This window comes from Drosophila mojavensis, unplaced genomic scaffold, assembly GCF_018153725.1.
Source record: "Drosophila mojavensis isolate 15081-1352.22 unplaced genomic scaffold, ASM1815372v1 contig_49, whole genome shotgun sequence".
NCBI lineage: Eukaryota > Metazoa > Arthropoda > Insecta > Diptera > Drosophilidae > Drosophila > Drosophila mojavensis.
This window is the reverse complement of record NW_025318872.1, coordinates 2,168,867-2,191,280: the sequence shown is the minus strand read 5'-3', so window position 1 is coordinate 2,191,280 and position 22,414 is coordinate 2,168,867. Positions and strand designations below refer to the sequence as shown.

Below are 22,414 nucleotides of genomic sequence, written 5' to 3'. Positions count from 1 at the left end.
ATTTTTTTTTTTTTTCAATTATTTCTTTACTCTAAAATTATTGTCTTTACTATTATTATTTTTTTTGCTGATCATTTTTATTTAAAGTATATTTTATAATTATTTTTAAGCAATTTTTTTGCCATTTAGGTGTATTTGAATTTATCATTACATACATTTTTTTTATTTCTTTTTTATTATATTTTTTTTTTATTTAACGTTTTTTTTAAAGCTACTCTCCATTTTCCTACACATTTAGCTTCAAGCGGATTTTTGTCATATTTTATTTTGATTTTTTTTTTTGTCTATGAAATTTGTTGCTACATTTTTTTTAATGAATTTTATTAATTTATTTATTTTCTTATTTTATTTATTTATTTCTTATTCTACTTTCAGCTTTTATTTAGCTATAATCCGTTTTCTTAAATTATTATTTTAAATTTAAATTTGTTTCCTTTTGAATTTAGGTTTAATACAATTTTTATTAAAAATTTAATTAAAACATACAATATATTTGTATTTTGTTTGTTTATTTTCTTTTTTCTCTGGCAAATTATGGTCAAAAATGATTATCCATTTTGCTCATAGAAAGAGTATTTTAACTTAACCGATTTACAGCTGGAAAATATGTTTGGCTTTTCCTTGTTAGCAGCAAATAATTTGTTGCTTCTCGTCTACATAAATTCAAGTCAGTTTGCCAAAAAAAAAAAAAAAAAAAAAAAAAAGGAGTACTCTATATATACACTCGTATATATACAATATATATATTTGAGTATTTGTATAATTTGCTTTTAATAAGCATAAATAGTTGTTAACAGCGCGCAAAAGCGCTTCATCATCTGCAGCATAAATAATAATAATAAAATGTAAGAGCTGGAGTGTGGCAGTGAAACGTCATTAAGTCGAGTGGCAAGTTGCTAAGTTGTTGCCATATGAAGCACATTTGTTGCTTCTGTCCGTTAAATGTGCTGCAAGAGTTGCTCATTATGCAGGCTAAGAGTGTGTGTGTGTGTGTGTTTGCCTACAAGTATTCAATAAACAGCAGCAGGCAACAGTTGAGACACATTTTGCCTACTTGGGCTCGTGCCACATTTAGTTAGCGAGTTGCTTTGCAGAGAAAGTCAGCTCAAGTATCCATAAACTGTGAGTGTAGGAAATGGACAGGACATGGAACATGTTATGATTTTGGTCTAGTTCCAGTTGTAGTTGTGGCTCTCCATCTTCCCCACTCTCGAGCACAATTACAATTACAATTACCACCTCAGACCACCCCCGCCCCCTCCCCAGTTGATGAGGTAACAGTTGGCAATGGAGTTCAATCAACTGCTGAACGTGCACCATATGTTTGACACATAGAACTGAATTGAAATTGATTACTTGGAATTTGAAGTTAAGTGGAGATTGATTGCAAGAACAAATCAAATAATACAATAAATAATACAAATCAAACTTAAGATTTTTCCCACTGATAATTGAGGGCATTTAATTTAAGAGTCCATAATGGATCTATGAAGTTGTTTATTGAATTTGAAAGCAACCTGAGTCTGAGAATTTTGCCTTAAAATTTTCTGATGTTTGTTATACATTAAAAAAGTATTTGTTTACTAAATTTTCAATAGTTAATAGATAAACGTTTAGAGCTATCTAATCTATGTTGGTGAGAGTAACAATTGCAAATCAGAGTGCATTCGACAAAAATGGAGCAGGGTATATACATTAAAATAAATTATATTAAAACAAGTAAAAAGGCTCTAGTCGAGACTGCTCGACTAGGAGATACCCTGAACCCTCTAAGCTGATATTCTACACATTCTGCACTCCGTTTATGCACACATACATACACACGCACGTATAATCACGCGCTCTGCTGACTGCGCAGTTAGCTGCGACTGCGCTTGGGCTGCGCTGCAGCGTGGGCAATATTTTGAGAATTTACTTGTTGAATAATTTCTTTTGTAGATATACAATCTTAATGAAACTTTCAGAGCGTAATCATATGGTTAATATGTGTGTACATTCCAAAGCACAGGTCCCTAGTTTGCGTTTTTTACAAATTGGGGGCGAAGGGGGCGTGGTATCCAAAATCTGTAAATTACAAAATCTTTGTATCGATAAGCTGTATATACCCAGTAAATCTGAAGTCTCTAGGTGTAAAATTAGGCTGAAAAAACAAAATCAAATTTTCGATTATTCTCGATAAAAATGTTATCGAATGAGCTATCGAAAAAAATATGATATACTTGTACTGCGTATGGTACACACGAGTATGCATGCCTAATCTCAGCTCTCTACCTCTTATAACTTCTGAGATCGACGCACTCATACGGACGGACAGACGGACAGGGCTATATCGATTCAGCTCGTCACGCTGATCAAGAATATATATACTTTATGGGGCCTGCCACGCCTTTATACCCTGATTTCCCATTTTCAATGGGTTCAGGGTAGAAATAGTAAAATAAATAAATAAATAAAAATAATTATTTTTTGAATAAATTAATATACATACTTTTTGGAAACTTTTTTTTTTTTTTTTAATATTATTATATTTTTTTTTAAATGCAAACTTAGTAAAATAAATAAACAAAATTCATAAATAGTAAAATAAATAAGTAAATTATTATAAATATTTTTGGTAAAAATTTTTACACATACTTCTTGGAAATAAATTTTTTTTATACAAATTTAGTAAAGTATTAAACAACTCCGGTTGTTTATGACTTTCCTATTTAATCAAGGGTCTGAATAGATAGTCTTTAAACTGCTGTGTTACATGTAGCTAGTAGTAGTAGTACGAGAAAGCTATGTGGCTTTAATACTTTATCCACATAACTTCAAAATAGTCATTGAACACTGTTAGCCGCAAACAATAGAGTTTCACCAGTTTTGAAGCATTTTTAAAAGTTTATTTGCCATATAAGTGTAATGATGTAATAATGATCAACTCATTATTTGTATTTTTTCTGCAGTTTTTGGCTTTGTTTTCCTGTTCGCTTAGCCACGATTTAAATTGAATTTTCAGCATTTAGTTTGGCCTCTATCGAAGTTGTGGCAAATTGTTTGTGTGCTGCACGCGAAATTAATTAATAAATCGAATCTAATGAACGAACAAATTGGAATACATCGATTGCATTTTGAAGCAGCCAGATTGAAAATTGACTCAGGGCACTTTTCACAGCAGGGGGGAAAATACACACACACACTCACACAGACACACACATACCATGGAAGCCCCAATTGAGCAGCTGGCAAATGAAGTTTCACGCTAAAATGAATTACAAGCAAATACAAAAGCAAACATTTGCTGCTCTGGGGTAAACAACAAATGGGCAGCGATGCGACTGCAGGGTGTGCGAGGTGTGCGGGGTGGCGAAATTAAAATTCGCGCGAAAACATTTTATAGCGAGATATAAAAAAAAGGGCAGCTCGAACTATGGAGCAGCTAATTTGCGCGTTGCTGGCAAATCAAAGCAACATTTTGCTAGCTTTTGTGTTTTATTGGGTCATTTGTGAAGAAGGCCAGTCAGGAGGTGCGAGAGAGACAGAGAGAGGGAAAGGCGCTTGATTGTGGGAGGGGACACCGTGGCAAAAGCAGTCCAAGTCCTTTCGACGATGGCATACGAAATCAATTTCCTGCTGGCTGGCTCCTAAATCGATTTCTGTTTGGTTAACCTGCCAAAGTTGCAGCCATAAAAACAAAACAAAAATGTTCAAGATGGCAGCGCACTATGCAGCGAACCGAATAAGAAATGCCCTAGCAGGGAAAAAGAAGGAGAGCTTAGCAAATGGTAGTAAGCACACTGCAGCTGAGCCTGAGTTTGAGGGGAATATACTAAAGCAAATACAAGCTGTATATATAAAAGTATATCATAAGTTTTGTTGTTGAGATAAATGGTTTTTGGCATCATTGATTAAATCCGTTAATAAGTAGGAATTCTCGATTAAGATAAATTATTTTTATTTATTTAGAAACAATACGTCTGTATAGAATTTTTTTATATTTTCTTTTAAAGGTTAATATTTCTTCTAACGTTATTACCTAAAAAGCAATTAATTAAATATAAAAAATCTAGAGAACATACGACCATAGGATACATATCTTAGGAGATGAAAGAAATTTGAGAGCGAGTTAGTGGTAAAGTTTATGGAATCATTAATAAATTGAATAGATATAGGACACGATTCAGCAGGCCTTGTCTGTGATGGCGTCTACATCTGCTCCTAATATACCTGTAGGGATGAGAATTCAAACTTTCTAGATACTTTGAGTGAAAGAGATGGCAGCAATAACTAGAATCGACTCATAAGTTAACTAGAATATATATGTGTAGAATATGATTTTCATATACATTTTCTTTTTCTTTTATGTTGTCTGTCATTTAATTCAGGTTCTTGGCTATTATTGTTGATCAAACTTAAGCTTCCTTTTCCTTTTCTCACACATTCATTAAAACAATTCAGTTCATCTCGGTTAGGGCATACGAAATTGGTAAGAAAACTTTGGCGCGATGGAAACAAACAAATTTTAACAGGATTATCGTCGAGGTGTTCCAGGAATTGCGTGGGCGTGGCATGGCCTACAATTGTAACGAAAATAAAAACTTTTTGCAGCTTCTGTTTTCCGACTTGGATTTCCTGTGTGTATATACATTTATATATTGAATATGTGTATATGTATATGTGTGTGTGTGTGTCCTTTACACGCTCAAATAAATCAAAAATTTATACATACATATATCCATATATATACAATACTTATTTCTATTGTTTGGCCGACAACTTTCTCTGCTGTTGTTGTTGTTATTTGGCGAGCCACTTGTGCGGCTTATTTGTTACATAATCAAATCGAGAGACCACTGTGACCGCACAACACAAATAATATTACGCATACGCCGCATTTGCTGTCAACTCAAACTTATTTGTTGTTCGAATTCATGCATCCCCCATCACCATCCCCGCCTTCAGCCCAGGGCACAATGCAAAACAAAAAAGGGTTTGCATCTACTTTTGTTTGCCATTGTTTGCCTCTGCCTCGTAGCTGTATCTGTGGCACTGTGTCAGGGCTGGACAACAATTAGGCAGCGCAAACGGATGTAGCTACAACAATAACAATAACAACAACAACAACAGCAACAACAGGAGCATTATGAATACAAACCTAGCAAATTAGTGGCATATTCTTGTACTCGAATACACTACATGCAGCGTATTATAATTATGTTAAATGGGCCATGAATTATAGAGAGCACACATAGGTTCTCTAAGTACATATAATATAATATTGTTAACGTCAAATGAGTGTATTCATATTTAGGTCTCTTTTAAGCAAAAATTACTGAGAAAATTGTTTTTATTATACATTTCTATAATATGACTTACTTATTATATATGTTTTTTTGGGTTACTGAAGTGAATATACATATTCATTAAATATATTATATATAATCGATATAAATTATTGCTATTTCATGTAAATTATTTCAAATATAATATGACTACTAAATGATATTCTTTGTTTGTATATAACCTTAAGGGATATTAAATTCGTTTATATAATTTATAGATGCCATTAAAAACGTAGTTAACTAACATATATTTAGAGAATATATATGTTATATGCATATACATATATGTAGAGAGCATATGTATTTATAGTATAAAATTTTATGTATATAGAGCATTTAATATTCACCATTTAAATTATTTCATTCATTTTGCTTAGTTCATTCTTTTCTTTCTGCTTGTTATCGTTTTCATCATCATATTGTTTTCATTTGCCTTTTGGGCAAACCGTGTCCTTTGGCAACTTAATTTCTGGTTTTCCTTTTTCAGGTTCTATGCTCCGTGTTTGGGAGTGGGAAACAAAAATGAAAGAAAACAGAAAACCAAAACGGGGTCATACTAATACACCCGAGCTTGTGGCTTGCCTTTTGTCAATCATAATTTGGTACATTGAGCTTTAATTGACCTACTCTACGATGGACTTGGATATGTGTTGAGCAGAATTAGACGCAGCCGCTAAATATTTAGACTTAACTACTAACAAAATTAGAAAGTTATATATATAAATGAAAGTTATATATATAAAATAAATTAAAATCAATGGAAATGCTAATAATATAAAATATGTTACAAATTATTTGCAGACTGTTTTTAAAATTCATATAATTCAAGTTTATTAATTAACTTCAGGCTTAATTATCAATTTGAAACAAATAATAGTAATATTGCATTTTGTTCATTTATTTTTTATTTTTTTCTTAATGTGGAAGAGGCTTAAAATGTTTTCGATATGGTAGTCTTAAGGATTAGCCCAGTCTTAGCTTTACTGCCAGCTTTAGATTCAGTCTCAATTTGAGCTTCACTCGGAGCTTTTAGTCTCAGCTTCGCAAGGAGTATCACTCTCAGCTTTAGTTCCGATTTCCCTAAGCGTAAGTTTAGAGACTAATATTTAGTATCAGTCTCACTTTAAGTCTAGACATCAATCTCAGCTTCCCTCTCCGCTTCGCACTCAGCTTCAATCTCAGCTTTGCTCGGAGCTTTTAGTCGCAGCTTCACTCACAGCTTCAATCGAAGCTTTTGGTCTCAGCTTCGCTATTAGCTGCAGTCTCAACTTTAATCGGAGATTTCAGTCTCAGCTTCGCATCCACCTTTCGTGTGTCTTATTCTATGTCATTATGATCATGGTTGCTTTAAAAAGAAGGCGCTTCATCGCTTATATTCAATAGACAAATGATCTTTCATATTCTCCTGTCCATTCGGATTCCCGAAATACATAAATAAATCTTTCATTAGAAATAACTTCAAGAGAGCTTTAAATCTTCAAGTTGCCGTGGGCACTTTTTGCATTGTGACCTTTTGTCCTTCAGCTGGCGGACTGGCGCTTTGTTCAATTGAGAAGTTGGCATAGAAAACTACAACTTGCTTTTGCAGAATGCAATTAAAATTTTTGCCAAACAAGAAAAAACAACAAAAAAACAAATTGCGGAGCCAATGAACTCGTTTGGCACAGGACTTAGGCTAGGAAGTGAGAAGTAGAGAGTGGGAGTGGGTGTGCCGATGGGCGGGGGGCTGCAAGAAAAATGCCTGTGTTTGATTTATGAGCGCATTTTTCGCCTGAACGTTTTACAACAAGCGGCGCACAAAATTAAGCAAAAGCGTAATACAATATATACAAAATATGCTGCGAAAAATTTCATAAAACACATAAAACTGACAAGCTAAAGGGCTCGGGGGAGTGGCAGTGCGGCGGCGGGGCTGCGGGGCGGTCTGCAATGAGAGTCGGAAAAAAAGTGCAGCCTGCACTGTCTTATAAACAGAAAATTATGAAAAGCCGCCAAACGCCGTGGACTGGACGGAGCGGAGTTGTTTGTGAAAAATGACGGCGTACAGACACTGGCTGCAAAATGTATATGCACGGGCGCAACATTTTCTTCATGAATATTAGATGAATGAATGCCAAGGCAAGGCAAGCCAAGCCCAGCTAAAGGACAGTCGTACTGCTGGAAGGGTTTAAGTTGCTCAGCGGCTGAAATGAGCTGAGGAGCTGCACGAGCAGCGGATGGGGAGAGATAGGGCGCGCGGGTGGCGGGCACTGCTGGAGGCCATGCGGTCGGCATAATAAATAATGACCGGCATTCCTTTGTTGTAATTGAAAATGTTGGTCATTCCGAGCGGCTAGCAGTCGCGACGCCTTCTGTCTTAAAGCGGAAAATGATTGCCATACTTTGGTGCAGTTATGGCCGTAGCCACGGACGTAGGTCTAGCCCCGGACGTAGCCGTAATCGTGGATCCACAGCCGTGTTGCACTGCAGCAGCTTGGCTCACTTCACGTACTTTTTCAAAATTCAAAACAGGCGCCATCGTGTTGGCATTAGTGTAACCTCCCCCTCCCCCTCCTCCTCCCCATCCCCCCATCCACTCGCTACGTTGCTGACTCTGACGCTGATTGGTGGCTTAAATACTGAGAACTTTCGATTCGAGCCAGCTCTCTCGCTGCCTGTATTGGAGGCCGGATCATGCATAATTATGCAGGCGCGCGCTGTCGTCGCGCATTAAAAATGAGCCAGCGGGCTTCTGAAATTGATATCCTGGGCAGTGGGCGTGGCTGGCACCTTCTATTTTTGCAGTGACAAATTGCACTTGCCCCAACTTTATTTCTTTCCTCATCTATTTATTTTTTCCCCTATTTGCTTTTTATTTGGCTTAGCTATTTTTGGGGCGCGTTTATTGATTGGCAATTGCATTGCAAAACATTTAATTGATTTATAAGAAAAGCGAAAAGGGAATATATATGTATATACGAGTGCTCTTCAGTGTGATTGCCAGAGCCATATCAGGCAGCCAGCCAGGCGGATTAAAGTGCTCTTAAACTTGGGTACTCAGCCTGATTAAGTAGCCGAGTCATTAGTACCTGAGCAGAGCGCAGAGCATGCCACATAGATACACACATACACACTTATATGCAAACATATATGCATATATAGACGTACTTGCTGTAGTTTGACAAGCATAATTAGGACTCTTTGATTAATTGAAGTTTTATGAAATATCTCGTAACGAGAGCAACGTGACTTTTGCTTACCGTTGCTTTCTCTAGAGAGAGCTTAAGTATTAGACAGCCTAGAGCTCACTCTCTTGCACTCTGTTTACTTTTCTCACTCGAGCTGTTCAGTCAGTAAATAGATCAATTTTATATAAGTCCAAGGCTGTCCTATGAAATATGTTGTATTTTACATTTTTTAATTGTACATTTTTTATTAATATGTATTTGTTTATTTAATTTATTCTATTTTCGATTTTCAAGCTATACACTTAATTTACATTTATAAATTACAATTTATATAATTTAATGTTACATTTTTAAATTGAAAATTTTATTTTATTTAACATTTTTAAATTATGTTTTATATATGTATGCATAAAATAAAAATAAATATAATTTTTTGTTGTTGTAAATTTTATATAATGTACATTTTTTACATTTTTAAATAATAATTACATACAAATTTTACATTATAAAATTATAGTTTTTATATACCTAACATAAGAAAAAATACTTCTATTTTACATTTTAAATTTTATCTACTTACAGTATATTATTATTATTATAATTTTTATATTTTTGCTTTTCTATACTACATATATTATATTATAAAATACTATAATATACTTTAATATAGTACATGGTTAATCTTTATAGCTAGCAATTACACCTCCAATACTAAAAACTCTATCTAATTTCCCAGCACAATGTAAAGGAATCTACCTAGCGTTGTAGTTTTAGTAATGAAAGGAAGCTAAGCATTTGCTGATACTCCAATGAACGAGATTATAATTTTATTCACCTACGCCATTAAAGCTTATCAGCTGCACAATGACAACAATTGCTCTAACGCGTTAATAGCACGCTTTTCCTTTGGTTCTGTGCTCTGTGCTCTCTGCTCTCTGGGAAATCCTTTAGCGGCTATCATTTGGCCATAACTAACCGTCGCCATTTGTGGCCGCCAAATGGCTAAAGTCATAATTTAATGTTGTCTTCCAGCCAACGGGACGACGGGTCATAACTTATTAATGCTTTCGCTATGAAGCTGGAAATGGAAGGCTGATAACCTGCCCGCTGTGGCTAACGAGCGTCTGTTATTAAAGAGCCGGCGTTTTGTCAAAATCAAGTGGTTGACCAACTGTAGTCGAGGCAGGCGCCGACTAATGGCCAATCAAATTAAATTTCTTGCCCCAAAACTTTGATTTAAAATATGCCAATAATTTCTCAATGGCTCGGCCTTACTTTCTATAGATCCAAATCAAAAAAAAAAAAAAAAAAAAAACAAAAAACAACAGCTGCTGAGTCATTGGACAGCTGCTGGCTCATTTGTTGCGATTGCTGTTGCTCCTCCTCCTCCTCCTGCTATTTTTATCAGTAATAGAAGGTCACTTTCTTGTTGTTGGGGCTAAAAAGCAAACGCAAGTTTTGTGGGCCGAAATTGTTGACAAATTTCAAGGCGCACCTGCAAGACAAATTATACCAGCATCGGCAGGAGGAGAGCAGGAGCAGAGCAGGGGGAGCCAACTTTCTGCAAGGTAATGAAATGATGACAAAGCGGCCAAGGCGTTGATAGCCAAACAGCAAGTAGGTCCACTACCTCCGCCTAAGGACTAAGGGCATAAAACGTAGAGCGCCATGTCTAGTCGTGGAGCCGGAAAACTTTTGTTTGCTTTGCGTTTGGACCTGGACTCTTGGCGTAAGATGTAACATTTTTTGTTCTACCGTCATTAATTATATGCTTGCTGAATGTGAGAGTGGCAAGGCGATCGGGAGCAGGGCGAGCAGGTTAAGTGAGGTTATGCACACAGAGCGGGAGAGTGTGTGAGAGAGAGAGAGAGAGACACCCATACATCGTACCTGGGCGCTTTCGGATAGGTGTTTGTATTTGTCTTTGGTCTCGACCATTGCGGACATCTTCAGTTTGCCTCGTAAAAGGCAAATGCCGAGCTATTTAGTTGATTACAAACACAATTAGCTACGGTTTATTTGATTTGCGAATCGCTAAACAAACGTGTTTGCCCGCCCCGACTGCGGCCAAAGATTTCGTTTCGGGATTGTCTGGGGAATTTTTAATTTATTGTTTGCTGCCAACGCGTCAGCTAATCAGAGTTCAATTAGGTCAACAATTTCTGTTTTGTATTTAAATGCAAATTCCTAGAATTTATAAATCTTCGACGAGACGAGAAATACATATTAAATTATTTGGCTTTAAAGCATATACTAAGGCGAAGGGAAACTGATTCTGGTGTTTCTAAAACGATCTTGGCATTTGAAATATATAGAAGCTAGATTATGATCTTATTATTAGCTCTATTATGTTAGCCATTCACGATCTTTTGTATAATCTATAATGCAATATATATAATATATTAAATTAATTCTTAACAACTTATTAATTTGATTTGACTGAAAACATTATATAATTTATATATGTTTTTCTCTATACAAAAATTTTAATACAACATTTTAATTTGTTTAAGTACTCTGAACTTAAAACATTTTACCAAGAATGACAGAACACAAAGAGGAAAGACAACGAGAGCTGTATATGAGCTGTCTTTAAGTCCACCTCAGCTTTAAAGTATAAAACATAATTTTTTGCTTAGCAGCTCAGCATTCAGTTCTTGCTTCATTCAAGCAGTTGTTCTGTTTTTTACACGCTTTGGGTTCAGCTTGATGCGAATACTTGTTGAATTTTCGCTTCTACTGTGCTCTGTGTTGACCATGTTTCATTTTGTGCTCTTGCGCCCTGCCAAAGGATTGCAACTGCTACAAATATATCCTGTAAACGATTTAAGACTGACTAAACTGTTGAGCTTTGAAATGCCGAAGCTCCTTTTTAATCATTTAGTTAACATGTACATATATATATCTTCTGATATGTTGATGCTGATGAGCATACCACGCCAGGCTATATGTACGTGGTATATAGAAACTTTTGGAAGTTTTTGCTGCTGCTCACAATTCGCCTAATTGAAGTCTTTTCACGCAACTTCAGTAACGCCGAAGTGCACTGGGACAACACACACACACACACACACACTCACCCACAGACAAACACACACACACACATATAACTCGAGGGCAGAGGCAGCTGTGAGACAGCTTTCATCATTATCAGCTTCGGCACATATAGCTGAACCACGTGCTGTTCGTGGAGCAGGGGCAGAGGCAATATGTGCAGGTGATGTAGATAAATGAGTAGACTTCGTGTTTCAATTAAAGTGATTGAAGTGCGACTGGCTGTGTGTGTGTGTGTGTGTGTGTGTGTACTTGCCTCTTTCTCTCTCTCCCTCTCTCTCTCTATCTCCATCTCTCTCGCTCTTATTGCCTTGCTCAAGTCTGACTCTCGCTGAAAAGATGCTAAACGTTTTAGCTAGCGCCAACTTGTGCATGGTCGTTAAACTTTGAGAGCAGCTGCCTCGCCGTCTTGGCCAAAAGATGTCTTGGCAAATTAATAAGGCAGCTGCCTCGGCTGCTGCGCTTCGTCAGATCAATCTAAATTTCGCTGAAACTTGTTCAACTGCGACTTGGCCTTAAAACTTGTCTCGGGTGTCAAATAGTTTCGCTGGCATTTGGCGGCATTCATTTAACAGCTAAATGCTTTTGCATGCTGCCTCAGACAATCCATCAATGCGGAGGCGAATACGAATGCGAATATCTGTTGCGTGTGCGAACGACTTTGTTGGCCAAGTTTGTTAAACGAGCAGAGTGTCCACAGCCATGTGTTCAACCAGATTGCTACGCCCATATTTTATCATACTCTATTAAAGCTGTGTTTGAGAAAATGAACAGATGAAGGAAATTGTGTGATAGTATATGTCTTTTTAAGCATATTTGATTTCATATTGACATATGCACACTTGTTGATGGTGAATCAAATTGAGGTTATGTCAATTTATTTGCGTATTTACAAATGTATTTATAGTTGGATTTTTAGCTCTATAAATATTTATTATTATTATTTTTTGTTTTTTATTAATATTTATTATACTTATATTTTATTTATTTTAATTTATATAGAATTTATATTTATTTACATAAAATACGCAATTATTTTTTAATCGAGTTTATTTTTTCTTTAAAAATTTGGAAGAATTTAAATTAAAATCTTTAATAGTTTCTTTTCTTGCGTGTATGTGTGTGTGTGTGTGTTTTTTTTTAATTTAATGCTCTTGGATGCTCGATAGCATAGGAATTCCTTCATGCAGATTTTAAGTTTCCCACTTTATATGGATATTATTATTGTGCCCACTATCCTCATTACCATCTAGATATAGACAGGGCAACCCTCGGCTTGCAGCTTGTTTAAGATTGTAAATGTTAAAGCAAAGATGCAGCTGCTTCATCATTTGCAGCTTTTGCTTGTGGCTACCTGCGGCTTATTGCATTCTTGCGTCATTTTATCGCACGTTGCAAGCATTTGCATGCGAAATGCAGCAAATGAGACAGCAGAAGCAGAAGTAGGGACAACAGCAGCAGCAGCAGCAGCAGCAGCAGCTTCTGGCAAAAGTTGGCAAAGCTGGCATCCTGCTGCGCGGCAGGACTCTGGCCTCGACTCTTTGAGCTCCTACTGCTGCTGCCGCTCCTGCTGCCTGCCATCTGCCCCATTGCAGTCGTCGTGGTCGTTGTCATTATTACCCTGCTGCCATCATGCATCAAGTGTCGTTGTCATTCCTCTTCCAGCTGTTCTCCCCGACTCCGAGTATCTCTCTCTCTCTCTCTCTCTCTCTCTCTCTCTTTCTTTCTTTAGCGCTCACCTCTGTCTGTTTTTTAGCATTTGTCACTTTTCGCTGAATTTGTTTTATTTTTGTTTCTCATTTTTATTTTTATTTTGTTCCTCTTTACTTTTGCAGAGCACTGAAAAAACTTTGCACATAATAATAAAATGGCTGCGGGAATTTTTGAGGCGCTCGCCTTGGCTTATGCCATGGAAATTGAAGCACACACACATACATGCACACATGCACTCTCACTCTCTCTGGCAGTCGCTCTCGCTCTCTGTCTCTCTCTGTCTCTGTCTCTCTCTGGCCGTGTGCGGTCGCAGCTGTTGTTGCTCTGATAAGCGAGCCGCGTGTTTAGGTCCTCACCTCTTTGTTGTCATTGCTGTTGTTGTTGTTGTCCTCCGTCGCGTAGAGCTAAAAATATGGCATATACATATATAAATATATATATATATTTTTGTTGTTGTTTGTCTGCAGGTTTGTTTGTTTGCTTTTTCTTCAATTTGAGTAAAAGCGTTTTTGGCGGACAGCAAATGTGTCAGGTGGTTTATAAACCAGGACAGAACGTGAGTTAAAAACACGTCTAAGGTTTATGATATATGCTTTGCGGCTAATATGATAATCACGTATCTTGCCAGCGCTTAACTTGACTCCTCTATTAGTTCTGTCTATGGGAAGCAGCAAAAGCATCTGCAGACAACTCAATAAGATGTTGCTGCTGCTGCTGCTGCTGCAGTGTTTGCTTTGTATATGAGGGCAGTTTAAGCCTTAAGCTTATATACATGCATCTAGTAATATGTTAATTCCTGAATTTGACTTACATAAAGTATATAATGATTGCTAAAAATCAAGGGCAGCTTGTTGTTTTTACTGAAGTAGTCGATGAGTTAGTTTAGTCTTTAGTTAATGATTAAATAAATAAATAAAATATAAGATAAATATGAAATATACATAATTATAGTAATATAAAAAATAAAAGAAACCAAGGAAATTAAGCAAGTCTCCGGGCTTCCTTTTGATATTCGCATAATTTTCACAGTTTTCTGCTCTCTTTAAATAATTTTCTTTACAGAAGCACTATATTGTTAATTCATATTGAATGTTTTTATTTTCAATAGTACATATATCTTAATATTCTAGGTCATTTCGTTCATTTCATGTTTTCCTAGGTCGAACATTGTTTGACAAAAAAAGGAAGCATCCATCTGCATCCATCAGCACTCTCAGTTGTCCTTAAAAGGTTTTGGGCTACCTTTCAGCAACAGGTGTTTTTGTATAATCTATTCTTGCATTAAAAACATTCAAACATCTAAATCTCTCCTCTTCTCTTTCTCTCCCGCTCTCTATCTCAGTCTCTCTTACTCTTTCCTTCCCTCTCTCGCTCTCTCTCTCTTTCTCCCACTGTCTGTGTCACTCTTTCTTTGGCTACTTAAGTTGTGTTGGAATTTTAATATTTTTCGGCGCTCACTCACTCAGCTGCCTCAACAACAACTTGTTTTACACCTGTGCCATGGCCACGCCCACTTAGCAAATACCCACAATGCAGCTGAGGCGTCAATTTGCTGTGAGGCTTTAGCTTTAGCTTTAGCATTTGCTTTGTGTCACATTTTCTGTTCTACAATAAAGAATAGTACAACAAAATATAGGTTAGTGTTTTGGAGGAGTATGTTAGACTATAAGATACCCTATAATCAGAATTCCACATATTCTAGTCTCAGTATCAATCCCAATCTCGTCTGTGAATTATGTTTATAAGAGATTAACATTGAAGTATAATATAATAGATAGAACTAGTGAGAGTTTCCGACCCGGCGATACACTGGACTTCATGGAGAACAGGAATCATTCTTCGCTTAGAAATAATTCTCTATGACTTGACTCTTTTACTTATAATATAAATGTATTTTGAGCCAGAATAAAACCATATATAATTTTTCATATATATAGTGTTAAGGCATTTGGATATTGCCTTCTGAAATATTATTATTATATTATTATAAGAAATTGAATTATTATGAATTATTAATTGAATTATTATCGAAATTGTATAGGTTAAGTAATTGAAGCTGAACCACTGTACAGAGAAGTTGTTATTGTACGCGCTAGCACGGGAGTGTCGCTCTCCAAAAGATCGCTCTCTCGCTGCTCGCTGTTAGATGCGCATAGGTGCGCTCTCTACTGTGCAAGCTGCGCTTGCGTTCATGTTAAATTTAATAAATTCAGTACAAAATTGAACACCGGTGCCAGCACTTCGTATATTTCAGAGAGACCGCAAGTTGCTGTCTACTTTTTTTATAAATATTATACACTGGCCATCGAAGGACCAGACTCCTTTTGGAAGGACATTTTTGGCGCCCCGGGTGGACACTCTCTGGAATTGAAGGAAGCTGGATTATGGATTTTGTGGATAATCAGGGAAGTACATAAATACATAGAGCACATAGATGACCAAGTAATGCAAGCCATAAATAAATAAATGCATTACTTGAGACATACAAAATATTAATGTATGTACAATCTACGCCTATGTACATTGTGTTGAGCTTATTTCAAATTGAAATTTAAAAAAAATAAATAAAAATAATAATAAGGTGCATATTGACCTTTGATCTGCAAATAATTCAATCTCTATTGCCTCGCATAATCCAAGTTTTCTTTGGCGCCGCTAGTGTGTTACAGTTTTTTTGCTCATTTTCGTCTCGCACTTTCGTTTTGCGCTTGCGCTCACAGCTCGCTCTCGCTCGCACATAAAAGTTCGTTCTCGCTTGCACAGATAATTGCGCTCTTAATTTACGCTCTTCATTTGCATGCGCGCTTGCAATATCGTTTGCACTCGCGCTTGCACTTATAGTTGCGCTCTCGTTTTACTGTCTCGCTTGCACATATTAGTGCGCGCTCACTTTGCGCTCAGTGCATACTCACTTGCTATATCGTTTGCACTCGCGCTTACACAGCAAATTTCGCTTTAATTTACGCTCATCATTTGCATGCGCGCTTGCAATATCGTTTGCACTCGCGCTTGCACTTATAGTTGCGCTCTCGTTTTACTGTCTCGCTTGCACATATTAGTGCGCGCTCACTTTGCGCTCATTGCATACTCACTTGCAATATCGTTTGCACCCACGCTTGCACACGCAGCAGCGCTCTCGCTTTGCGCTCAAAACGTGCGCTCGTCACTTGGATATATTTTCGCTCAAAACTTGCACTCTCGCTTTGCGCTCATTGTATGAGCTCGATCTGCACTTATATTTTGGCATTCATACCGGCGCGCTCTCGCTTGTGAATGCATTGCACTCAGTCGCTCAACAGTCAAATATAACTCAATAGACCACTTGCCCAAATAGTCACTCAACATTTTGGTTGTTGTCTTCGCTATATCGTAACAGTCACTCAAGTATAGTTTAACACTGCCAGCGTAATATATTGAGATTTATTACGATCGCGCGCATTTGTTAACATTCTTGAATTGCTCTTCGCTTGTTGTCATACATTAAGTGAACTTTTATTTGTTTCGATTGAAATTGGTTTCAACTGAGCATCACTTATAGCATCATGACTAACAAGCGAGGAAAGAATAGGTCTATGGACGAGTCATCATCAGAGCGTGTCGAAGCTCTGTTGGCCGTTTACAAAAATGTTACAAACGACATAACACGCATTAATAAATCATTAAAAGATTACACTAAACCAGTAGAGCCATTTGAAATTGAATGTCGACTTGAGATATTGAACCGCTACATAGAAAAGGCCTTTTAAGACACAACAAGAGTTGGACGACATTAACGCAGATTTAGTGCCTCGGTCAACGTTAGAAGATTTGTGTGTATCGACAAAAGCACTTCTTATGAAGCGAGGTAGTGATAGCCAACCTAAAAGTGAGAGTCCCGCTAACTCTACAATGATTAGCTCAGTGTCACATTCTAGGAATCTACCGAATATAAAGCTGCCAAAGTTTAGCGGAGAATATTCGGAATATAAGAATTTCATTGGACTTTTTGAGAGTTTAGTCGACAACGAGCCAGGGTTATCAAATATAGAAAAGTTTAACCACTTGTTGTCATGCTTGGACAAAGAAGCATTAGGCACTGTCAAGGCATATCAGGTGACAGATGCAAATTATCCAAAAGCGTTAGCTGCTTTAAAAAATGTGTACGACAATCAGTGTCTCATATTTTTTAACAGCATTTCAAAACTATTTGATCTCCCACACATGTCCGAACCGTCAGCATCATCTTTGCGCATGCTGATAGACTCAGTCCGTGCCATTTACGAATCTCTTTTATCGCTAGGATCTGATAAGCAGATTTCGAATGCCATGCTCATCCATTTGGTAATGATGAAAGTGGACGCTGGCACGCGCTCTAGGTGGGAAGAGAATCTTGACTACAATAAGCTTCCATTGTGGCAAGATTGTGAAGCTGCCTTGAACAGACGGTATCAGCATTTAAGTGCTGAAGACTCATCTGGTCCACGTCGTAAGGTAGCTCAGGATAATAAGAAAAGAATTGGGAAAACTTCTCTAGCTGTCGCTCTGCCAAGTGAGCCGCAGAGTCCCAAATGCGTGTTTTGTAAAAAGAACGATCACTTCATTCACTCGTGCTCGTCGTTCGCAGCAATACCTTGCCAGAAACGTTTTACGTTCGCAAAGAGCTATCCGCTCTGTATAAATTGTTTGCGAACAGGACACTCAGTGGCTGCTTGCAAATCAGCCCACTGTCGTGTGTGCTCTAAGCCGCACCATACCATACTGCATAGATACAGCTCTGAAGCGGCTCAAAGTAGCTCAGCAGTTGTATCAGCAGTCCCTCGTGTCACTTCGTCACAGATTTCATCTGTAAATCACGCACGGATAGCCTCTGATCAAGTTCTTTTGGCAACTGCAGTTGTGAAGATAAAAGATCAATCTGGATCTTATCACTTAGCTAGAGCTTTATTAGATTCCGGCTCGCAAGTAAATTTCATAACTGAAGAACTGGCAAAACAGTTGAAATTAAAACGGCAAAGATCTGGGATTCAATTGTTGGGCATTGCTAATTGTCAGTCATCTGTTCGGCACAGCGTTCAAACTTCGATAGCGTCCCGAACGGACGACATAGAAATCCGAACAGACTTTGGTGTGTTACGTTCCATTTCGTCGTATCAACCAGAGAAGCACACTGAAGAGATCAAGGTACCTGATAATGTACAATTAGCTGATCCTCAATTCCACAAGCCGCAACGTATTGATTTGTTGCTCGGTGCTGATATCTTTTTGATATATTAAGAGAAGGCAAAAATAAAAGGATCCGATAACAACCCAACATTGCAATTGACTGCCTTTGGTTGGATTGTATCTGGTCGCTGCCGAACATTGAATGCAGCTACTAGTTCGTCGACTTTCATTAGCGTCGTAAACGACGACATAGCTATAGATTCAATAGTTCGCAAGTTCTGGGAGTTGGAAGAAAAGCCAAATACAATTAATTCGAATTTGTATACCCCAGAGCAACAACTGTGCGAGAAGTCATTTGTGGAGACTATTTGCCAAACTACCTCGGGTCGTTTCAGAGTGTCGCTGCCATTCAAATCAAGCCCACATTGTCTTGGTACGTCTTACGACACAGCCAAGCGACGATTTCTGGCCTTGGAAAGAAGAATGAGCAAGCAAGAAGACATTCGGCCAATGTATATTGACTTTATGAAAGAATACTTGGCCTTGGGTCACATGAGCCCAACTAACAATCAAATTCCGAGAGAGCCGCATTATTTCATCCCATATCAATGCGTGCTAAGACCGCACAGCGCATCCACTAAACTTCGAGTAGTGTTTGATGCCTCTAGCAAGTCCTCCCTCTCAATTGTCGCTGAATGATCTACTCATGGTGGGTCCGACCATCCAGCCGCAGTTATGGGAGACTTTGCTAAGATTTCGACTTCGTCCTTGGGCTGCTACAGCAGACATCGCTAAAATGTACCGTCAAATTGAACTTGACGAGTCCCACCGCAACTTTCAACTTATTGTGTGGAGGGAAACGCCCACTGATCCGTTACAAATCTTTCGATTAAACACAGTAACGTACGGGACAGCGACTGCTCCATTCTTAGCAATTCGATGTTTAAAACATCTAAGCGACTTGCATGCTTCCACTCATCCAGCTGCTGCAAGATCGTTAGCCCGAGATTTCTATGTTGATGACCTGTTGACAGGAGCAGATAGCGTCGAAGAATTGTGCTTGTTGCATCGAGACTTGATCGCAATTCTTCAAAAGTTTGGATTTCCTCTCACAAAATGGTCGTCCAATTGTAAACAACTCGCAGCACAACCAGCTAGAAACGATATAGTTATTGGTCATCAAGAGGACACAAAAACATTGGGATTAATTTGGAATCCAATGAATGACAGCTTTAGATATTCCATGAACTGTCCAGTAGAAGTTCAACAGACCAAAAGATCCGTTTTGTCATTTGTAGCAAGGTTATACGACCCCTTAGGTTTGTTAAGTCCGATCGTAACTCGTGCGAAGGTCCTTTTACAGGAAATGTGGTTGCACAAACTTGGGTGGGATGACCAATTGCCTGTTCAAATGAGGCAAGAATTTGAGGCAGTAACTAGCTGTTTCTCAAATCTAAACTCGTTGCATATACCTCGTTACGTTGGCACACTTAAATCGAAAGGATGTCAAATCCATGGATTTGCTGATGCCTCAACGAGAGCTTACGGTTGTTGTTTATACGTAAGAATGCAAACAGATAAGGGTATCACTACCAGGCTGCTAGTCGCTAAATCTAAGGTAGCGCCCTTGAAAACAAAATCTGTTCCGCGGCTGGAGTTGTGTGCTGCAGAATTGTTAGCTACCTTATGGGATGCGGTAAGGAAAGTACTTGATTGTCCTATTAATCAAGTCACATTTTGGTCAGACTCTGAGGTGGTGCTTCATTGGCTGCGAATGCATTCATCTAGCTTGAACACATTCGTTGCTAATCGCGTTGCAACCATCCAAGAGTTGACAACTAATGTATCTTGGCGTCATGTACCAACGAAAGACAACCCAGCAGATATTGTATCTCGGGGATGTTCAGTTGAGGAGCTTAAAACATCATTGTGGTTTTGCGGACCAGGATTTTTAAAGCTCTCTGACACATGGTGGCCAGCCAACCCACAAATCACCCTATCAAAGGAGTTAGAGCTGCTAGAGAAGCGTAGAACTGCAATTACTATGATCGCGGTCGATGAGGTAGCAAATCCTATCGTACATCTTATTGAGTCAACGTCATCATTTTCTAAGCTAATCCGCATCGTTGCCTATATGTTCCGCTTTATCAATGGAAAACAAGAAAGTCATTCTTCACTTGTTCCTACAGCTTCTGAGTTAAGCTTCGCATTCCTTGCAGTTATATCTGTAATTCAACACATTGAATTCAGCGAAGAAATAAAGAAAATAAAGAAGTCAGTCGTGTTGCAACCGTCATTGCAAAAACTGACACCATTTTTGCACCCACATCAGCATGGCAGGCGTATGTTATGGTTGCTACGAGTAGGAGGTCGTTTATTGAAGGCACCATTAGCACATAATGCCAAATTCCCATTGTTGCTTCCAAAAAAATGTCGTTTCGTAACGCTTTATTTGGAGCATTTGCATCACTCTCATTGCCACGCCAATCCCCTAGTACTAATGGGCCTGCTTCGTCAGCAGGTTTGGCTGGTCAATGCTCGACAGGCTTGCAGTGCAGTAGTCCGAAAATGTGTACATTGTTTTCGCTACAAGCCGAAACTCTTATCCCAAATAATGGGCAATCTTCCCGCTGATCGCTTACATGGAAATAGGCCATTTGAGATCAGTGGAGTGGACTTTTGCGGTCCAATACTAGTTTCGCTGGGAATTCGGGGCAAATCGCCAGTCAAAATGTATATTGCCATATTTGTTTGCTTTACTTCGAAGGCAGTGCATCTTGAATTAGTCACCGATTTAACCACAAATTCATTTCTAATGTGTTTATCCAGGTTCGTTGGTCGACGTGGGCTTGTCCGGAAGCTGTACTGCGACAATGCCACCAATTTCGTGGGTGCTGCACGCACGCTGGACCTCAAAGCTACGTTCCATGGCAACACAGCGGACATGGAAATGTTTGCTGCGGAGCGGGGCATGGAGTTTGTATTCATCCCTCCTCGAGCGCCGCATTTTGGCGGCCTTTGGGAAGCGGCGGTGAAATCCGCCAAAGGTTTGCTGCTGAAAGCGATGGGCAGCGCTCGATTACGGCAAGACGAGGTGGCCACCGTGCTGGTCGAGGTCGAGGCCGTGCTCAATTCGCGGCCAATGGTCGCTCCCAGCAGCAACCCCAACGACGGCGAAGTGCTCACGCCAGGGCACTTCCTGATAGGAGCAACGCTCGTGCCGCTGCCAATCGCGTCCACAGAGCCAGTCGACGACGTCAAGCTGACACTATTAAAAGATGGCAGCTGACATCCAACATCAAGCGTCGATTTTGGAACGACTGGTCAAGGGAACTACCTGCTCAGCCTGCAGCAGAAGTCAAAATGGACGAAGGAGAGACAGAACATACAGGTCGGAGCAGTCGTGCTCGTGGGAGAGGACAACGCTCCTCCACAACAGTGGATGCTAGGCGTGGTGACGGAAGCCATAGTCGGAGGAGATGGTAGAGTGCGCGTAATTGTCGTTAAGACAAAAAATGGCACATATAAAAGGGCAATTCATCGCGTTGCACCACTGCCACTCCACTAATACACCATGTTATTGAAGCCCTGCGGCCTTTCAACGCGGCCGATGTTAAGGCATTTGGATATTGCCTTCTGAAATATTATTATTATATTATTATAAGAAATTGAATTATTATGAATTATTAATTGAATTATTATCGAAATTGTATAGGTTAAGTAATTGAAGCTGAACCACTGTACAGAGAAGTTGTTATTGTACGCGCTAGCACGGGAGTGTCGCTCTCCAAAAGATCGCTCTCTCGCTGCTCGCTGTTAGATGCGCATAGGTGCGCTCTCTACTGTGCAAGCTGCGCTTGCGTTCATGTTAAATTTAATAAATTCAGTACAAAATTGAACACCGGTGCCAGCACTTCGTATATTTCAGAGAGACCGCAAGTTGCTGTCTACTTTTTTTTATAAATATTATACACTGGCCATCGAAGGACCAGACTCCTTTTGGAAGGACATATA

At 38.5% G+C, this 22,414-nt stretch overlaps 1 protein-coding gene across 1 annotated transcript; it reads left to right on the top strand.

Moving 5' to 3' along the window:
• Positions 1-15,602: 15,602 nt before the first annotated feature.
• Positions 15,603-22,063, top strand: LOC122757341. Its single transcript, XM_044009209.1, has 2 exons — positions 15,603-15,663; positions 21,230-22,063. Exons 1-2 carry the CDS (start codon positions 15,643-15,645, stop codon positions 21,884-21,886), a joined length of 678 nt encoding a protein of 225 aa, XP_043865144.1. The 5' UTR covers positions 15,603-15,642; the 3' UTR covers positions 21,887-22,063.
• Positions 22,064-22,414: the final 351 nt, after the last annotated feature.

Bases quoted from the DNA above. Each gene is read 5' to 3' on its own strand.
- LOC122757341 (XM_044009209.1), top strand. From the start codon at position 15,643: ATGGATTTTGTGGATAATCAG. The intron at 15,664-21,229 runs GGAAGTACATAA...GTGTTTATCCAG, and splicing joins TGGATTTTGTGGATAATCAG to GTTCGTTGGTCGACGTGGGC.